This window comes from Danio rerio, chromosome 23, assembly GCF_052040795.2.
Source record: "Danio rerio strain M-AB ecotype USA chromosome 23, GRCz13ab, whole genome shotgun sequence".
NCBI classification, from domain to species: Eukaryota; Metazoa; Chordata; class Actinopteri; order Cypriniformes; family Danionidae; genus Danio; species Danio rerio.
In genome coordinates, this window is record NC_141043.1 from 36,785,630 (window position 1) to 36,803,300 (window position 17,671).

Below are 17,671 nucleotides of genomic sequence, written 5' to 3' on the forward strand. Positions count from 1 at the left end.
GTTAAATACCTATATAATAAATAAACAGAATAAATGATTACATATGTACTAAATATACAGTTGAAGTCAGAATTATTAGCCCCCCTTTGATTTTTTTTTCTTTTTTAAATATTTCACAAATTATGTTTAACAGAGCAAGGAAATTTTTACAGTATGTCTGATAATAGTTTTTCTTCTGGAGAAAGCTTTATTTGGGCTAGAATAAAAGCAGTGTTTAATTTTTTAAATACCATTTTAAGGTCAAAATTATTAGCCCCAGCGGCCACAAAGGAATGAACCGCCAACTTATCCAGCACGTTTTATGCAACGAATGCCCGTCCAGCCGCAACCCGTCACTGCGAAACATCTACACACACTCATTCACACACTACACTACAGACAATTTAGCCTGCCAGATTCACGTATACCACATGTCTTTGGACTTGTGAGGGAAACCGGAGCACCCGGTGGAAATCCACACGAACACGGGCAGAATATGCAAACTCCACACAGAAAAGCCAACCCAGCCAAGGCTCGAACCAGTGACCTTCTTGCTGTGAGTCTTAACATGCCACCTACTGCACCACCAAGTCGCCGATGCTAAATAAATAAATATATATATATATATATATATATATATATATATATATATAGAATAAATAAACAGAATAAATGGTTACAACAACAAAAATTCAAAAACAAAATAGTAAAAAAAACAGAATTTAATCTCTCCAATTCTCCTTCTGTTTGCTCGCTAGAGATTTTAGAGCAGTGCACGTAAATGCATCTGTTGCATTGTTCTTATATGTAAATCTCTAAAACCTCTCTGTTGTGATGGTTTTATATTTTTTGAGAAAGTTTTATTAATGCATCCATGGCTCTTTCATTCTCATTTTCAAGAAAAATCCAATGCATTTTGATGATATTTGATATACAAGGCTTATTCAATTTTTTATTTTTTTATTTAATAATGAACGGGCTTATGAAAGAGACACCATGTCTCTAAACACACTCTGTGTCGTTCCTCTGTTGCCAAGCCAGCTGGCAAACACCTCCATTTGCATGCATTAGCAGCATATTGCCATGGAGCTCAAAGGAGAACTGGGATTGCTGAATACGGACGAATCTGTAATTAGGTTCACATCCAGTACAGGCCCAAACTAATAGGAGCCGTTTCATTCTGGATATGCATCTGATAAAAAAAAAAACATTTTGGATCGTAAAATCAAAAATGTTAATCAGAAATATCTTTTAGCCTCTTTGACAAAGACTGGTCCTGTTTTGATTTCCGCCAGGATGCACAGCAGAGGAGAGGTTAACTCATCTTTATGCTGCCTGAGGGATGTAGGACGGCCCATAAAAATGCATAGATGACATTTAATTTAATCACACAGGTGCCAAACTAAATTTTTATCACTATTCCTATTTGAGATTTGATGTATTGGATTGAATATTGCAAAATATGTTAATGAAACATCTTGGCATTCTTCCTGGAGCCTGTTGATGCAATTTTAGATTCGTCAAGTGCAGAAATGTCCCATAATTAAAAACCCTATGGATATAGACTTGGTCAATATATCGAAATGATCAAAATATCACAAATAATCATATCGCAATATCTATATCGCAATGATTATACAATAAGTGAAGTTTAATTTTAAACTAATTTCGAGAGGAGCATGTGCTCATGATTGACCCAGCTGGTCCACATTAGCTAATTATGATCCTCCAATCAAAGGATCCCAAATCACTCTATATATCCTCATTTCCTTTCTACAACTATCTTCGTCTGGAAGAAACCCCCCTCCTCCCCTTCTTCCTCCTTTATCCAGAATGGGTTAGCACGGTGGCCCAGTGACTAGCACTGTGGCCTCACAGCAAGAATACCAATGGTGTTAAGTCCTCGCTGAGCCATATGGTATTTCTGTGTGGAGTTTGCATGTTCTCCCCGTGTCCGCATGGGTTTCCCCCGGGTTCCCCAGTTTCCTCCCACCATCCAAATGTGCTCTATATTATAGATAAAATAAGCCTAAACCTTTTTTATAATATCTTACTCTCAGGAAGTTCGCCTTGGTCTCAGCAGCGGGGGAGTTTGAGATAGACCTGAGCTCAATCTCCACTCGCCCTGCAAAAGGGGGGAGCCCTGGGCTCGAGGATCCCTTGAGCTCAGGGCTCTCTCCCGGGATAGCATGCCAAACAAGCTATGTATAAATCATGAGCTAAGTGTGAACTCTTGAAATTAGGTATTTAACACGAAAGTGTCTTTACATGTCAATGTTCATCTCTGAAACCAAGCAGACAGGATATGCTGTTTTTTATCTGACTATTTTATTATGTATGCTGAAATACTGTATGATCAAGCAATCAACCCTATAGGGCCACCCTCATATTGACATGTAAGGTGCTTCACCATGCTTTTGATTTTGACGCCTTTGAGTGAGAATAAGTTGCATGTCAAGATTTTTTTTTCTTTTTCTTTTCTGATTGTTGTTGATCTTTTCAGGTTGATATAAATATCATACAACAGTGGTTGTGATGTTAAAAGTAATTCTTTTTGTTTGTTTACACTGTTCAAATTTCGGATTTGTTTTCATGCAACAGTCAAACATGGCTGCTTGCATTCGAAAGTTGTAGTGAAGCTTTCTTTTCCCTGCAATAATGAAACATGTTGGACTTGACATATTAAATGCAGCATTGTTAACATGCTATCGCAAAATGCAATTTTTTTAAATATTCTTCCTTTTACATGCAAAAATATTCACATCAGATATTTAAAAGCACAATTTGTCATCTTTGCTGCTAAAGGGTATGTATTTAAAACAAACAAAGGCGTAGTTTGATGACTCCGTGACTACGTGTGAAATCATGGGAGTTGTCGTCTTCATTATCACTGTAAAAAATACAGTTCCACACAATTCCCTTATGCTGTCCCAACACAAATTGATTAAGCTAACTTAAAAGTTTTTACAGATTTAAGCGGATTGAACAATAAACAATTCGGTTTAACAATAGTGCAATCAGTCAGACGTAGCACAGGTAAAGGCACAGCTAAACAGATGGGTTTTTTAGTCTGGATTAAAATGTGCCTAATGTTGGAGCACATCTGATCATTTCTGTAAGCTGATTCCAGCAGCGGGGGGCGATGTTAGTAGCTAAAGGCCGATTCACCCTGCTTTAACTGAACTCTTGGAATTTGTAGTTTGTATGATCCTAAAGATCTGAGTGATCTGTTAGGTTTGTATTCAGTAAGCATATCTGTAATGTATTGAGGTCCTAGGCTATTTAGTGATATATAGACAAGTAATAATACTTTAAAATCTATTCTGAATGTAACTGGGAGCCAGTGTAAAGACCTGAGGACAGGTGTGATGTGCTCTGATTTTCTGGTTCTGGTCAAAATCCTGGCAGCAGCGTTCTGGATGAGCTGCAACTTTCTGACTGTCTTTTTTAGGAAGGCCGGTGAGGAGGCTGTTACAGTAATCCACCCTGCTGCTGATAAAAGCATGAACAAGTTTCTCTAAGTCTTTACTGAAAACAAAGCATCTGATTCTTGCTATGTTTTTGAGATGATAGTATGCTGATTTACTAACTGCTTTGACATGACTACTGAAACTCAGATCAGACTATAAAATCACAAGATTCTTGACCTTAATTTTTGTTGGTGACCCTTAGAGCCAAGGTACGCATTCACCTTGAGAACCTCATCTCTGTTCCCAAACGCATTTACTTCAATTTTCTCCTTGTTTAAATGAAAAAAGTTTTGGCACATCCAGCATTATAGTATTAAATAACTATCTAAATGCAAATATATAACAAGAAAGATCACCTGAACAAGCATCTGTGTAATGAGAACTGTATAATATAATAAAAATAACATTTTGTAAAAACATTTTAGTACAATTAGATTTTTCAGTTTAGCTCACAGCCCACTCATTAACATGAAGACCTATAAACAATTATTGATTATTTTCTTGTCGTTTAGATTAGAACTTTTTGCATACACTCAAATAATTAAGTTTGCTGTTTGTTCAAACTACTTATTAAAAAAAAGCTGAAAACAACACAGTTCTTGTGTTACTTTTGGTGCAACTTAATTATTTCATGCTCAATCAACTTAAATTTGTAAAAACTAATAAGTTAACTTAATTCCTTCATGTTGTCCCAACACAAATCGATTGTGTAGAATTGTTTTACAGTGTATAACAGCAAAAACTGGTGACATTTTCAAACATTTATATAAACTTTTGAACATTTTAACTGCATCTTGGTGGAATAACTCTGATTTTCAGTCACGACAAATGAAAATACATTCCATTCATTCAATCATTTTCCTTCAGCTTAGTCCCTTTTATTCATCAGGGGTCGGAATGAACCGCCAACTTACCCAGCATACAATTTGTTTTACACAGCGCATGCCCTTCTAGCTGGAACCCAAAACTGGGAAACACCTAAACACTCTCACATTCACACTCATACATTACGGCCAATTTAGTTTATGTCTTTGTATTGTGGGGGAAACCAGAGCACCCGGAGGAAACCCACGCAAACACGTGGGGAACATGCAAACTCACACAGAAATGCCAATTGACCCAACCGAGACTTGAAGCAGTGTCCATCTTGCTGGGAGACGACAGTGCTAACCACTGAGCCACCATGTTGCCAAGCTATATGGTTCTTTCACAAAAAATATCATTAGAGTATTAAATAACTATATAAATGCAAACATAAAACAAAAAAAGAAGACCTGAACAGGTATTAGTGTACTGACTACAAAATATAATAGAAACTGTATTTTTTAATGCAAAAATCCATAATTCATACATTTTCTTTTCAGCTTAGTCCCTTTGTTAATCTGGGGTCGCCACAGCGGAATGAACCACCAACTTATCCAGCATATGATTTACGCAGCGGATGCCCTTCCAGCTGCAACCCATCACTGGGAAATAATCATGATTAATCACATTCAAAATAAAAGATTGTCTTGACATAAGCGTGTGAACTGTGTATATTCAATATGTATAAATAAATACACACAGGCATGCATATATTTTAGAAAATGTTTATTTATATTTAGATATCAAACCTATTTGTATATGATATAAATTATATGTAAATTTAAATATCTACGTGACAAAATTATTTTGTATAGTTTTGTTTCTATGTGTGTGTATCACATATAAGCAATTTCAGCGTTATGAATGTGAGATTTGCAGTAAAAATTCAACTTTAGAACAGTTGAATTTTTTTTCTTTTTTAAATATTTCCCAAATGATCACAGTATGTCTGATAATGTTTTTTCTTCTGGAGTAAGTCTTATTTGTTTTATTTCGGCTAGAATAAAAGCAGTTTTAAATTTAAATAAAAGGTCAAAATTATAACCCCCCTTTAAGCTATATATATATATATATATATATATATATATATATATATATATATATAATACACACACATGCATAATGTCAAAACAAACTTATGTTAGATGCGATAAATCCCAGCTCTAATATTTAACAATTTTTTTGTACAATTAGATTTTCCAGTTTAGCTTTCATTTACTTGAAGACTATAAACAATTATTCATGTTTATATTGTTGTTTAGAGCACTTAATATTTGCATATAATAACAAAAAGAGGTGACATTTTCAGACATTTAAACTGCATCTTATTGGAATAACCCTGATTTTCAGTCACAACAACAGTCAGAGTTGCTGCATTTCTCTGGATTTTTTATTTTATATTTGAAATTTGGAAGAAATGTGACTGACAGCGCAGTGGCTCAGTGGTTATCACTCTCGCTTCACAGCAAGAAGGTCACTGGTTTACGTCCCAGCTGATTCAGTTGGTATTTCTGTGAGGAGTTTGCATGTGCTGGCGTGGGTTTCCTCCAGGTGCTCCGGTTTACCTCACAGTCCAAAGACATGCAGTACAGGTGAATTGAATAAACTAAAGTGTCCGAAGTGTATGTGTGTGAATGAGTGTGTATGGATGTTTCCCAGTACTATGTTGCAGCGGGAAGAGCATCCGCTATGTAAAACATATAAGATAAGTTGACCCCTGATGAATAAAGGGGCTAAGTCAAAGGAAAATGAATGAATGAATGTTACCTGACCTTAATAATTTACTCAAACCCATAATAAAGCCTCCAGTAGCCCTAATTAAGAGTATTTTCTACTGGTCTCTTGATTTGTTCCACAGCTATGTAGGCCTATATATACACACTCCTTTGCTTCCATAGTTTATAACATTGTGATTCTCATTGCAGTTGGTTGTTCATGGATTATGTTTTAACAAAGACTTGTTTTCTTAAATTCCTCATGGGTTGAAAGTAGGCGGGCACTGATGCTCTCTGTTTTGTAACTGGACTTTTGACTCATATACATGATTGCTTCTATGCCAGATGCTCTCTGTGATATCTTTCATACATGATGCAAATACAACACTTTTACATACAAATACGCATAATGTGATATATATATTAGAGAACTTTCCTCTACTGATCACTGCGTTAGTTTTTACAGCACGAAGTTGTGCTCACGGACACTTTCATTTTCGACATAACGCGAGTCATGAGTTTCTCTTTAACAGGGAGTGGCGTCGAATAAATGACGCTTGCGTGACGTAGCTCCTCCCCAACACAAATATACTCAAAGGGTAGCCCGACGAAAACAAGGAAGTAACGAGTATAAAGACGAGGAACTTTGAGCAAACCTTATATTTATTGTCATATAATTGCAGAATTCGGTCTGTTTGTATTCTCGTCCCCTAGAATATTTTATCTGCCGTGAACAACAATGAACAACAAAGGTAAATACGCAATCACCTCCGCTCTTCTCTGCTATTTTGCTTAGCCGCTTCCTAGCAACTACCAATGGAGTTAGCCAGCATATTTGACTTACATAAACGACTTTACGCGCTGAGCTTTTGCGGGCTGTGGGCCAAAAACATCTGACATCGACTGCCGCATGACGGAGAGTGTGATTTTTGACGGGGCGATGGGTTATTTTAGCGGGCCCGGTTGTGTTTTGTATGAAAAACAGGTGAAGGGTGACTAGCTTGGCTGCTACAGCGCGATGACGTGATTGGAAAGGTGACCTCATTAAGCGAGCAAGACGTTCACAGCGTCCGTTTTATAATTTCATTAATCTAATTTAGATGTGTTACTTGAGTATATCGTGAAGTATTTGCTCAAGAACGGATTTTTTCCTATGAAAAATTAGCTGTCGGTTAAGACTGGTATTGCGTTTTATTTTTCTATTGTCGGTACCATTTTGGATGTAGTTTTTTGTTGTCTTGCTTAACCTCTTAATGGTTTTATATATGCAATTTAAAGTAAAATCTATTATTAATATTGTCAATTTTCTTATTTATAGTAGGTTAATGTATTTGTTTAGATTTATAACAGAATATGTTAAGACTGTCTATTAGTCTCCATTTAGTATCTTTAAGATCTTTTGTAGTTTGTATTAATATTTTAAATTAATCTTAATAATATCTTTCAATCATTTTGTTTACACGCATCTATCTATCTATCTATCTATCTATCTATCTATCTATCTATCTATCTATCTATCTATCTATCTATCCATCTATCTATCCATCTATCTATCTAAATAATAATAATAATATTATTAATATGTATAAGTAAACAATTATCTATCTATCTATCTATCTATCTATCTATCTATCTATCTATCTATCTATCTATCTATCTATCTAGTAAGAAAACAATTATCTGATCTGTCTACACACACACACACACACACACACACACACACACACACACACACACACATATATATATATATATATATATATATATATATATATATATATATATATAAAGCAATTATTTACTTATGAAATTATTCAGTTTATAAATGCAATTTAAAATAATATCTATTTAAACATTGTCAATTTTCTTATTAATAGTATATTGATGTATTTTTTATTTAATAAACAATATCTTAAGACTATCTATGTGTTCATTTAGAATTTTTAAGATCTTTGTAGTTTAGATTCAAATTTTAAATAAATTTTTTAAATATTTAAGGTGAAACTTCAGTAATTTTTTTTTACACCCATTATCTGTCTGTCCGTCCGTCCATCCTTCTATCTAATAATAATGATATATTATTGTTGATATATATAGTAAGATAATAGTAGTGTATTAATGGTTCAATGACATGTATATCTATATTAATATGTATATGAATTAGGGCTGTGCGATTTAATCGAATCGCAATTTGAAATGTTGCGTTTAGTTAATCGCAAGAGGTTGCATATAACATAATATATATATGTAAACAAAAATAATGAATAACATCTTAAAAATGTTATGCTTCAGAAAATTAAACAGGCTAGACTTTCTGCGATGGAGTCTTGAGGCGTTGCAGATATGGTATCAGTTGTCGTGAACTATGCCACATTACATGATTGAATCATGTCACGACGTCCATTTGTTGTTTACGACTTCCCACAACACTGTATGCCAAGGAAATCGTGCCGAAATCGTGTGATCTGACTGCTGCTTTATAACTAGCCAATTGTGAGAGCACGTTTTCGTTCTGCCCAATCAGAATTGCACAACTGAACTATGCCCACAGTAATAATAAAGAGGAAAGCGCTGACAAGTGGGATGGCGTCTGCTGCTTCAGAAGCAATATTAGACGACTTAACATCAAGGAAAAACAGCATTTGTAATATGACAATATTTTAAGTTACAGACACAGAACAAAAATAGGTCATTTTTAAGAGCTGTCGCAGAATTGTTGCCACGACTTACAAATTTTAGAGCTGAAGCTTAAATTAAATTAAATTAGGTTAAAGCTTGAATTAAATCGTAAATCAAATCGCAATCCCAAAATCTCTCCCTCAAAAAAATCGCAATGAGATATTTTCCCCAAATCGCACAGCCCTAATATGAATATGTTTATAAATAAGATAATTCTAGTTATTTTACTAAATAAATGAATTATTTTTTTTTTGGCAATTAGCTCTAATACAATGCGTGTAGGTTTTTATTTCCTTTCGGTTAACAATAATTTTTCATATCAAAAAGAATTTGTGATATAGTTTTCATTTAATGTATCAACAATAACCTTAATTCTCATGATAGAAAAAGCTCTACTCCTTTTGGTTGATATTTTTTAGCACATGACCTTCTTGTTGCTGGACAGAATCTACTGTAAGTCAACTTCAGAATTTGTTGCAATATTAATTTTCTCTGCTTGCTTGGTATCCATGCAGGTTCATATCCACAACAAGCTGTTTACCCTCAGCAGAGCACAGCACCCGTTTACCCGCCTGCTATGCAAGTCCCTGCTCAGGTGTCTCAGTATCCAGATGCCCCTCCTCCATACTCCGAGGTTACCACTACTAACTCTCTCTCTCTCTTTGCTTATGTAAATGAGTTGCAGTAGGAAAGGCTTCACAGAACAATGTCTCGTTATAATCAAGTGTTATATTAGAAGCATTTTTTTAGGATTCAGTGTCTTCTTTTAATGAAGTGTCCTGGATTTTATATGAATATACTTTTTTTTTATATTGGATTTGATGAATCATTTTCTGTGATGCAAGAGCTGCCATTTAGAAGGACAAGGGCAGATTTAGCAAAGAATTAGTCAATGCCAAATTCCCATTGGTAAGAGATATTCTAGACAGTTATAACAGATAAAAAGGGGCAAGTCAATACAGCGATTTTATTATGAGTTGTTTCTAAAACCTTAATTTAAAACTGCAGTGATAAAATAACATTTAATTGTAAATTTAAAAATAAATAGTAATGAATACCAATGATTGATGAATACATTGTACTAATCATAAATTTAGACTTTATACAACTGCAGAATTGAATTTCTGTTTATCAGTTCAGTAGCATGTCACAGCATCATCTCATTTGTTAACTAATTACATTTAGGCATTTGGCAGATGCCTTTGTCTAAAGCAACTTACAATTTACTTAATATTTACAGGTGTGTGCAGAATAATTATTTAAAAAATCTTTTTTATGCTATTTTTTAATGTAAAATTGTTTGTGTTCACAGTAAAGTGTGGGATGCATAAACAAATCAATTGTATAAAATACAACCTGAAACCTCAAACAGAGTTTTAAGACTAGATTTGGTGATTTTTCCCAGATGTCGTATTGGACATACAGTTGAAGTCAGAATTATTAGCTCTTTTAATTTTTAATCTTTTCAAAAAATATTTTCTAAATGATGTTTGACGGAGCAAGGCAATTTTTACAGCATGTCTCAATATTTTTTTCCTCTGAAAAAAGTCTTAATTGTTTTATTTCGGCTAGAATCAAAGCAGTTTTTAATTTGTTAAAATCCATTTTCGATATTATTAGCCCCTATAAGCCATTTATTTATTTTTGTGTTGATAGTTACAGAATAAACCATAGTTTTACAATAACTTGCCTAATTAACCTAACCTGCCTAGTTAACCCAATTAACCTAGTTAAGCCTTTAAATGTCACTTTAAGCTGTGTAGAAGTGTCTTGAAAAATATCTAGTCAAATATTGTTAACTGTCATCATGGCAAAGATAAAATAAATCAGTTATTAGAAATGAGATATTAAAACTATTATGTTTAGAAATGTGTTAAAAAAGAATCTTCTCTTCGTTAAACAGAAATTGGGGAAAGAAATAAACAGGGGGGCTAATAATCCAGGGGGGCTAATAATTCTGACTTTAACTGTACAAGAATAACCCATGCTTTTTTGCTTAAAGGTGAAGACCCTACTCAATGTTTGTACCGCAGTATATTATACTGCAATTCCTCTCACATTCAAATACATTTTTCCTCTTGATTCCCGAAGACTTTTTTATGTATTTAAATCTCTAAAGGACGTTTTTAGCAAAGTGACACCAGGAAAAATGTTACATTTTTATCAAGTAAAAATGTATTTAATGTATATATTCATTTGTTTGTTGATTTTTAATTGTAAATTTATTATTGAAATGTTCTTGCCATGAAAATAGACTTGGCTGCTAACATGGCGTTAAATAAAAAACACATTACATTACAGTTCTCAGTACATGAGTGATGCATAATATCAAGAGGTATGAATTTACTTTTAAATGTAAATGAGTAAATATGGGTATATTTTGAGGGATTGGGACATCTTATTTAGGCATTTTTGTTTTTCAGGTGATTTTTAATCAAGTGACGCCTAGGCATGGGCCGGTATAAGATTCTGGCGGTTTGATAACCTTGGATAAAAATATCACGGTTTTACTGTAATACGGTATTGACATTACTGCTTTAAAATATATTCTTTTAAATGTTTGGGTTCCCCTTTGAACACAATATATGGTATTTTGAGAAACACTTAATATTTTGGAGCAGTAAACATGTCAGACTGAATAGTTTAAATGAATCCTTGACCTCTGCTGTCTTCAATTGTTTCAAAACACTGATTTTTTTAACCATTTAAAATAGCAACGTTGGACATCTTTTCTGCTGGAGATATGGTTGTTCTAAAAAAAATATATATATATATATTTATATATATATAAATAAAAAAATCATACAAATACCTTAGGAACGGTATAGCAAAAAATTGACGGTGTCTACCAAACTGCGGTAAACGTTGAAAACGGTTAATGTCCCATGCCTAGTGACACCAGATCTTTATTTGTTTGTTTTATTTATTTATTTAATTTAGATATTTCTAAAAATTAATAGTCATGGCAGGCACTAAACTCTTAACCAGAGGTGCTTAAACACACTTTTCTTATAAAAGGCCCAAAACCTTGACTGATGCCCCATTCACACAGGGCTTCAGCGTCAACGCTTGACAGAGGGTGTGTCTGAAGTTGGGGCTGATGCGATCATCATAGCAGCGTCAGCCAATGAAATTAGTCAGCAATAGGCCACTGTCTAAACTGGTGTATTTGCATACAGCGATCTGATTGGCTAAGGCTTCCGTCGGCACTTGAAATGTTGAGCGAAGAGTCCACAATGCAGTTCGGCAACACCTGATGTTACTTAATTCAAAGTGAATGGGAAGCGTTGCAGCTGACGCCCCGTGTAAATGGGGTGTGAGGGCTGTGGGTCGAAGTTAAAAATACCAAACTGTATTACATTACATTTGCCATGGAAAACTTCCTAATTGATTTGCTAATATTTAAAAATAAAAATAAAACATTGCTTTTAAACATTTTTAAACATGCAGTATCAGATTTAACATGTTATAATAAACTTATTACAGTTAAAACAAACAATCCCAGTTATTAGACAATGGTGTTCAATGCTGAATACACTAGTGGAGCTACTTCGGCCTTTGTCTTGATTTGCTTGCCGATGTCTTGTGCATTGTCTTTTATCTGTCAAGTGGCAGTAAAAGTCTGATTCATTTACAACATTTATATGAAACATTTCATTTTAGTTGGCTTTTTTTTTGGTAGCTACTCAATTAAACAAAGAAACTAAGGCATTCACCCCAACCAACTCACCGTCATTACTGTTCAGATGGGATGATGGGGCTAAACCAAAGGTTACCATTGGCCAACTTTGGCCCTACTTTAGGCACCTCTGCTCTAAACAATCAAAACTAAGATTTAAAATGCCATTGTCTTTCATTAGTCTAATTAACTTCAATTAAAACAATTGAAGTCTTGATATTAAGTGTGAATTATACACTTTTTGTTATCACCTACACAAATGTTTGAAATAGTTTTCTCTCCTACCTGCAGGTTTATCAGCCCAGATATATGGCTCCCCCTCCAGCCCCTGGACAAATGCCCCAGATGACCTCTGCTTACCCTGGTACTCAGATGTACATGCCCATGCATGCCCAGACTGTGCCAATGGGGGCCATGGCTTCTAGTGTCCCGATGGCGTATTATCCGATGGGGCCCGTGTACCCTCCTGGCTCCACTGTCATGGTGGATGGTGGATTTGATGCTGGAGCTCGCTTCGGGCCTGGCACTGGTAGTTCCATTCCGGTGAGTATATGTCCCCTAAACATGATGTGTTTTATCAGCCAAATGAGATTTCCATTATATTAGTCAAGCTCAGTTTATGCTTGAGGGTCACAATGATGAAAACTTTTAGAAATCTGAAGAAATCTGAATGACATGAAAAGACATGATGAGGTTGTTTACACAAGATGCCATATCAGACGCTCAGGACTCACTCATAGACATTTACTCAAAGGATAATTTAAAACATACTATGGAAATGCTTTATTTTTAATTTTATCAGTCAATGATTTTTATCCTTATTTTTATCTCCACCAACATGTAATTACTGTCAAGCTGCTCTCACCATAAAACACATCATATTAGATTGTGAATGTTTAAGGACAAGATTTTATAAAGAAAACACTTTGAAAGATGTTCAATAAAAAGTTTCATCATGATGAAGTTATTTATAAAATCATATTTAACTTTTAATAAACAGTTATTGTGAATTGTATTTATTTATATATTTGTTTGTGTATCAAGTCCTATATGATGTTTTTATGTATATTGACTTTGCCATGAAATTGCCACAAATTGCTGATGTGGCAATAAATAAATAAAATATGTGGCGAGACTTTAAAGGGAATATTTTTAAATGGGAATCCTTCAAAAAATACTAGAATTTTTATCAAAAGTAAATCTCAAAATGATTTTTTTAAATCTAATTTTTTAAAATTATTTTATTATTATTTATTACTGTGATGTCCTTTTTATTGTTTGTGTATTATAGAAAAGTGAAATTTCTAAAATGAAGCTGATATGGCAATGAATTCATAACTTTCTCTCGAGATTTTGAATTTTACTACTAGTCACAGGTGTAAGTTTTGATATCTTGAGGCATTTGACAAAGCATGATGTACAATTTAACATGTCAACAATTTAGAAAATGACATCTTTTACACTTGCAATTAAATCAAAAAAGAAGAGGTTGGATTAAAACATAAACACTTTACATTTAAATACTGCACTATAAAAAAGTAGATACTTTTAACCCTACTGTTGTGTTCCTGGTCAAAATTGACCATTCTGCTTCTAACTGCTCTTAAATGAGCTCACAAAAACAAAACAAAAATCAGTCTAAAATAAGTGTGTGAGTGAGTAAGTGATTGAGATGGGGTGGGTGTTTTCTATCTGATAGATGAATCCAATCTGAAGACCCATTCATTTCATATGGCGGTTACTTTTGACCAGGAACACCACAGGTGTAACAAAATTGATTAAAACACTCAAAATTGAATGAAAATGAAAGAGGGGATCATCACTATATGTTCAAGTACATAGTGTGAAGGATATCATAAAGCCTCGAGGCAATCAGATGTAAAACACAATTTTTATGAGTGTTTTAAATTGTAAATCGGTCAGATTTGACCCGAAAACGACATGAAGGTTTGCCACAAATGAGTGTAAGCTGCTGATATCGTGACTTCAGATAAAATCAATATGAAATATTCCATGTTTTTAGACCTTTAGAGATGTATAGAATTATAGGTGTGCATTTTAACTTATGCATCAAATATGCACTCCAAACCTTTCTTCGTTGAGAGGTGTTGAATTCTTCCGTCATTTGCATTGTTTTGATAGTCAATTTTCTTAACAATTTTTTTTATCTATTATTTTTCTATGAAGCTGCTTCTGGCCTTGACATGTTCACACTAAACGGCTATAAGAGACATGTTTAGGGTTATATGTGCAACATCCTTTATTTATTCTCTTCGGCAGGGGTGTCCACACTCGGTCCTGGAGGGCCGGTGTCCTGGAGAGTATAGCTCCAACCCTAATCAAACACACCTGAACAAGCTAATCAAGCTCTTGCAAGGTATAGTAGAAACTTCCAGGCAGGTGTGTTGAAGCATGTTGGAGCTAAAGTCAGCAGGACACCAGCCCTCCAGGACCGACTTTGGACACCCCTGCTCTTAGGAGAGCTCTCATACTTGTAACATACTTGGAGGTGAAATGCTGTGCTTTATGCATTATAAAGCTTGAAGCATCAGAATCGGTACTCGTTTTTTAAATTTTTTTATTATTACTTAAGGTGTGAAATCATGGAATGTATTATATTGACCTGTTATCAGTTGATTATATCATTATGTAAATATAAGTTGTACAATTATTACTTTTACATACATTACATTAATGTTAGCCATAATAATAGTATGATTTCCCACATTTTGAGTCCTATAAAAAAGTGAAATCGTGATATGCAAGAAGCTTTCAACCTGTAGGGCGTCAACTGATCATTAATTAGTATTCATTTGAAGTGAATGCTAAATTTATTGACTATTTCTGATGAATGTTTGACAAATGTCAGTGTTAAAAATTGAGTGACAAAATAGAACAAATCTGCAATCTCCTACTATAATTTCATAATAGAATTGAAAGAAGGGGCTATGCCAAACGTGTTTACAGATTAGTTTGGTACAAAGTGATGTATTCCACTTTTCTAGCCATTTTAGTCATCATTAAATCAGTAAATTGAAAATTCCTGGTTCAGTGTGTTTCAGTGTTTCTCAACCATGTTCCTGGAGGCTCACCAACACTACGTTTTGGATGTCTCCTTTCTCTGTCACATCTATTACAGGTATTTCAGTCTCTGCTAATGAGCTGATGATCTGATTCAGGTGTGTTTGGTTACATGGAAAATGTGCAGAGATGGTGGTCCTCCAGGAACGTGGTTGAGAAACACTGGCTCTATTTGAAGGTCTTATGAATTTTGCTGGTTTCGGTCTACCTTGAAAATGTCACCTCTCAAAGTCTACCATCCAAAATGGACAATTTTAGAAATCCATGAAAACTGTATTTTGCACAACTGAGACAAATAGATGCAAATGCACTGCTATGACCTTTTCCCCTGGCATGTATGTGACTGAAAATGAATTGTGTATATAAAATGTCCATCTTTTTCTCTCTTTTGAAGCCTCCACCTCCCGGACACCTCCCTAACGCGGCTCAGATGGCAGCCATGCAGGGTGCAAATGTCGTGATGACACAGCGCAAGGGCAACTTTTTCATGGGTGGCTCCAGCGGTGGTTACACCATCTGGTAACAGTGAACACCCCTCTGGGCCTGGACCGAAGCCCTCCTTCCTTCCTCCCCACCCCCTGGTTCCCTTTACCTGTTCTCCCACCCCCCTGCCTCCTTTGGGGCTGCTTGGCTAAGCCACAATACTGATTTAATCTAATGGAATGTAATATTTTAGAGCCCCTTACTCGAGGTACAATGCGCCACTGTTGATATGATTGTGTAATATTGCAATTATATAATGTGTAATGCGTATTCACAATTAAAAAAGCGCATGGTAATTGTAGGTTTGCTCATACGTGTCGTTTAATTATTGGTTATAGAGGGAAGACGACTTTTAAGGTGAAAACCAGGTCATTTTTACCTTTAGCGGAACTGGCATACCTCTTGCAGCTTCATTTTTTTTAACAGTACTACTTTTGTTTTGGTTTTAGAGCCAGAGATCATGCCAAGAAAACTGCCCGGTCAGTTTGATCATCTGTGTAAAGTAGCTATGCACTCAAACCTTTCTCTTTGAATAGTACGCTTATCCATGCTCATTCATATCATTATTACGGTCTTGCCAGATATGTCAAATGCGAATTTAAGCCGTCTAAATCAAAGAGAAAGATGTGTTTACAAACTGAAACAACAACAACAGTGGTGTATTGTACCTTTGGGCAAGCTTATATAAATGTTATCAGGTGCCAAAATTGCACCATTATTTAAAAGCTAAGGAATTTAAATATGAATGAACCTAAATGCAGTACAAGAGAGTGCGAACAAGATCAACAAAACCGGTTCAGAAAAGTTGGATTTCTTTCTTTTTTTTTTTGTGGTTTCTTCAATATTTTCCCTCCTTTGTCGGATACCCAGAGCTGTACATACAGCAGTTTCACTTAGTTCGGCGTGTGTTCCAGCTCTATGTGCTTCTCACAGATTTTTTTTAGGGTTTTTCTTTCGTATTTTACGCAAAATAAGGTTGTTTACAGAGGTCAGGGCTTATAATCAAGAGACTTTTTATTATTTTTCAGTATTTTGGCACATCAAGCATTATTATTGTTTTTTTTATTGTGGGGAAGCTGCTTGTACCAAAGATCTGGACTAGAATGCACTAAAAGCTTGTTTTGCTTTTTGTATGTCTTCTGTCATAGTACATCTGCACACAGTTTCATCCTGAAATAATTCAACATATCATATTTAGGCAACGGCTTTGCGGAGGTCCGGGCAGAGCACACCACTGCTTTGACTGCATTTGGTAGGGTGTGTTTAAAAAAAAAGAAAGAAAAGATTATAAAAAAAAAATGTTTCTTGGTTGCATCTTGATGTTTCTGCATGCACTTTTCAGTAGTTTTGTTCTTAATAAAGAGTTTTCATTGTTAAGTTTTTTTTAGAAGTACTACACAATTAATTTATGTGCACTGTCAACCGATTCTGAAATGTTTCTTTTTGTACATATGCTTTTAAATACAAATAGGACGTGGGTTCAACTTGCTGCGTTGATGTTTCTCAAAAGCAGCGCTTGGTAGTAGTACGTGGTAGCATAAATGTTTTGCGGAGAAATTGTGCTGTTAATTTGTACATGTTTCACAAGGGATTAAAGATTTCTTCTCTCATTCGTAATGTGATTTTGCAAAAATAACCAACAACGGAAAGAAAGAAACCTCACAGAATGCACTGAGTTCCACCAGCGGTTAGCTCCACCAATTTGTGCCCATTGAATTTGT

The 17,671-nt window shown here is 34.8% G+C and overlaps 1 protein-coding gene and 1 long non-coding RNA gene across 2 annotated transcripts; one reads left to right on the plus strand and one right to left on the minus strand.

Annotated features, from left to right (window-relative positions):
- Nucleotides 1–6,661: 6,661 nt before the first annotated feature.
- dazap2 (DAZ associated protein 2) lies at nt 6,662–17,560 on the plus strand. The gene is given in 4 exon segments (NM_199793.2): nt 6,662–6,780; nt 9,223–9,341; nt 12,678–12,929; nt 15,862–17,560. Coding segments are annotated over 4 exon segments (513 nt in total). The 5' UTR covers nt 6,662–6,767; the 3' UTR covers nt 15,991–17,560.
- LOC141380520 (uncharacterized) lies at nt 13,726–15,459 on the minus strand. Its single transcript, XR_015523808.1, has 2 exons — nt 14,853–15,459; nt 13,726–14,700 (listed from the first exon to the last, which is right to left on the minus strand). It is a non-coding gene; the product is annotated as an uncharacterized LOC141380520 (long non-coding RNA).
- Nucleotides 17,561–17,671: the final 111 nt, after the last annotated feature.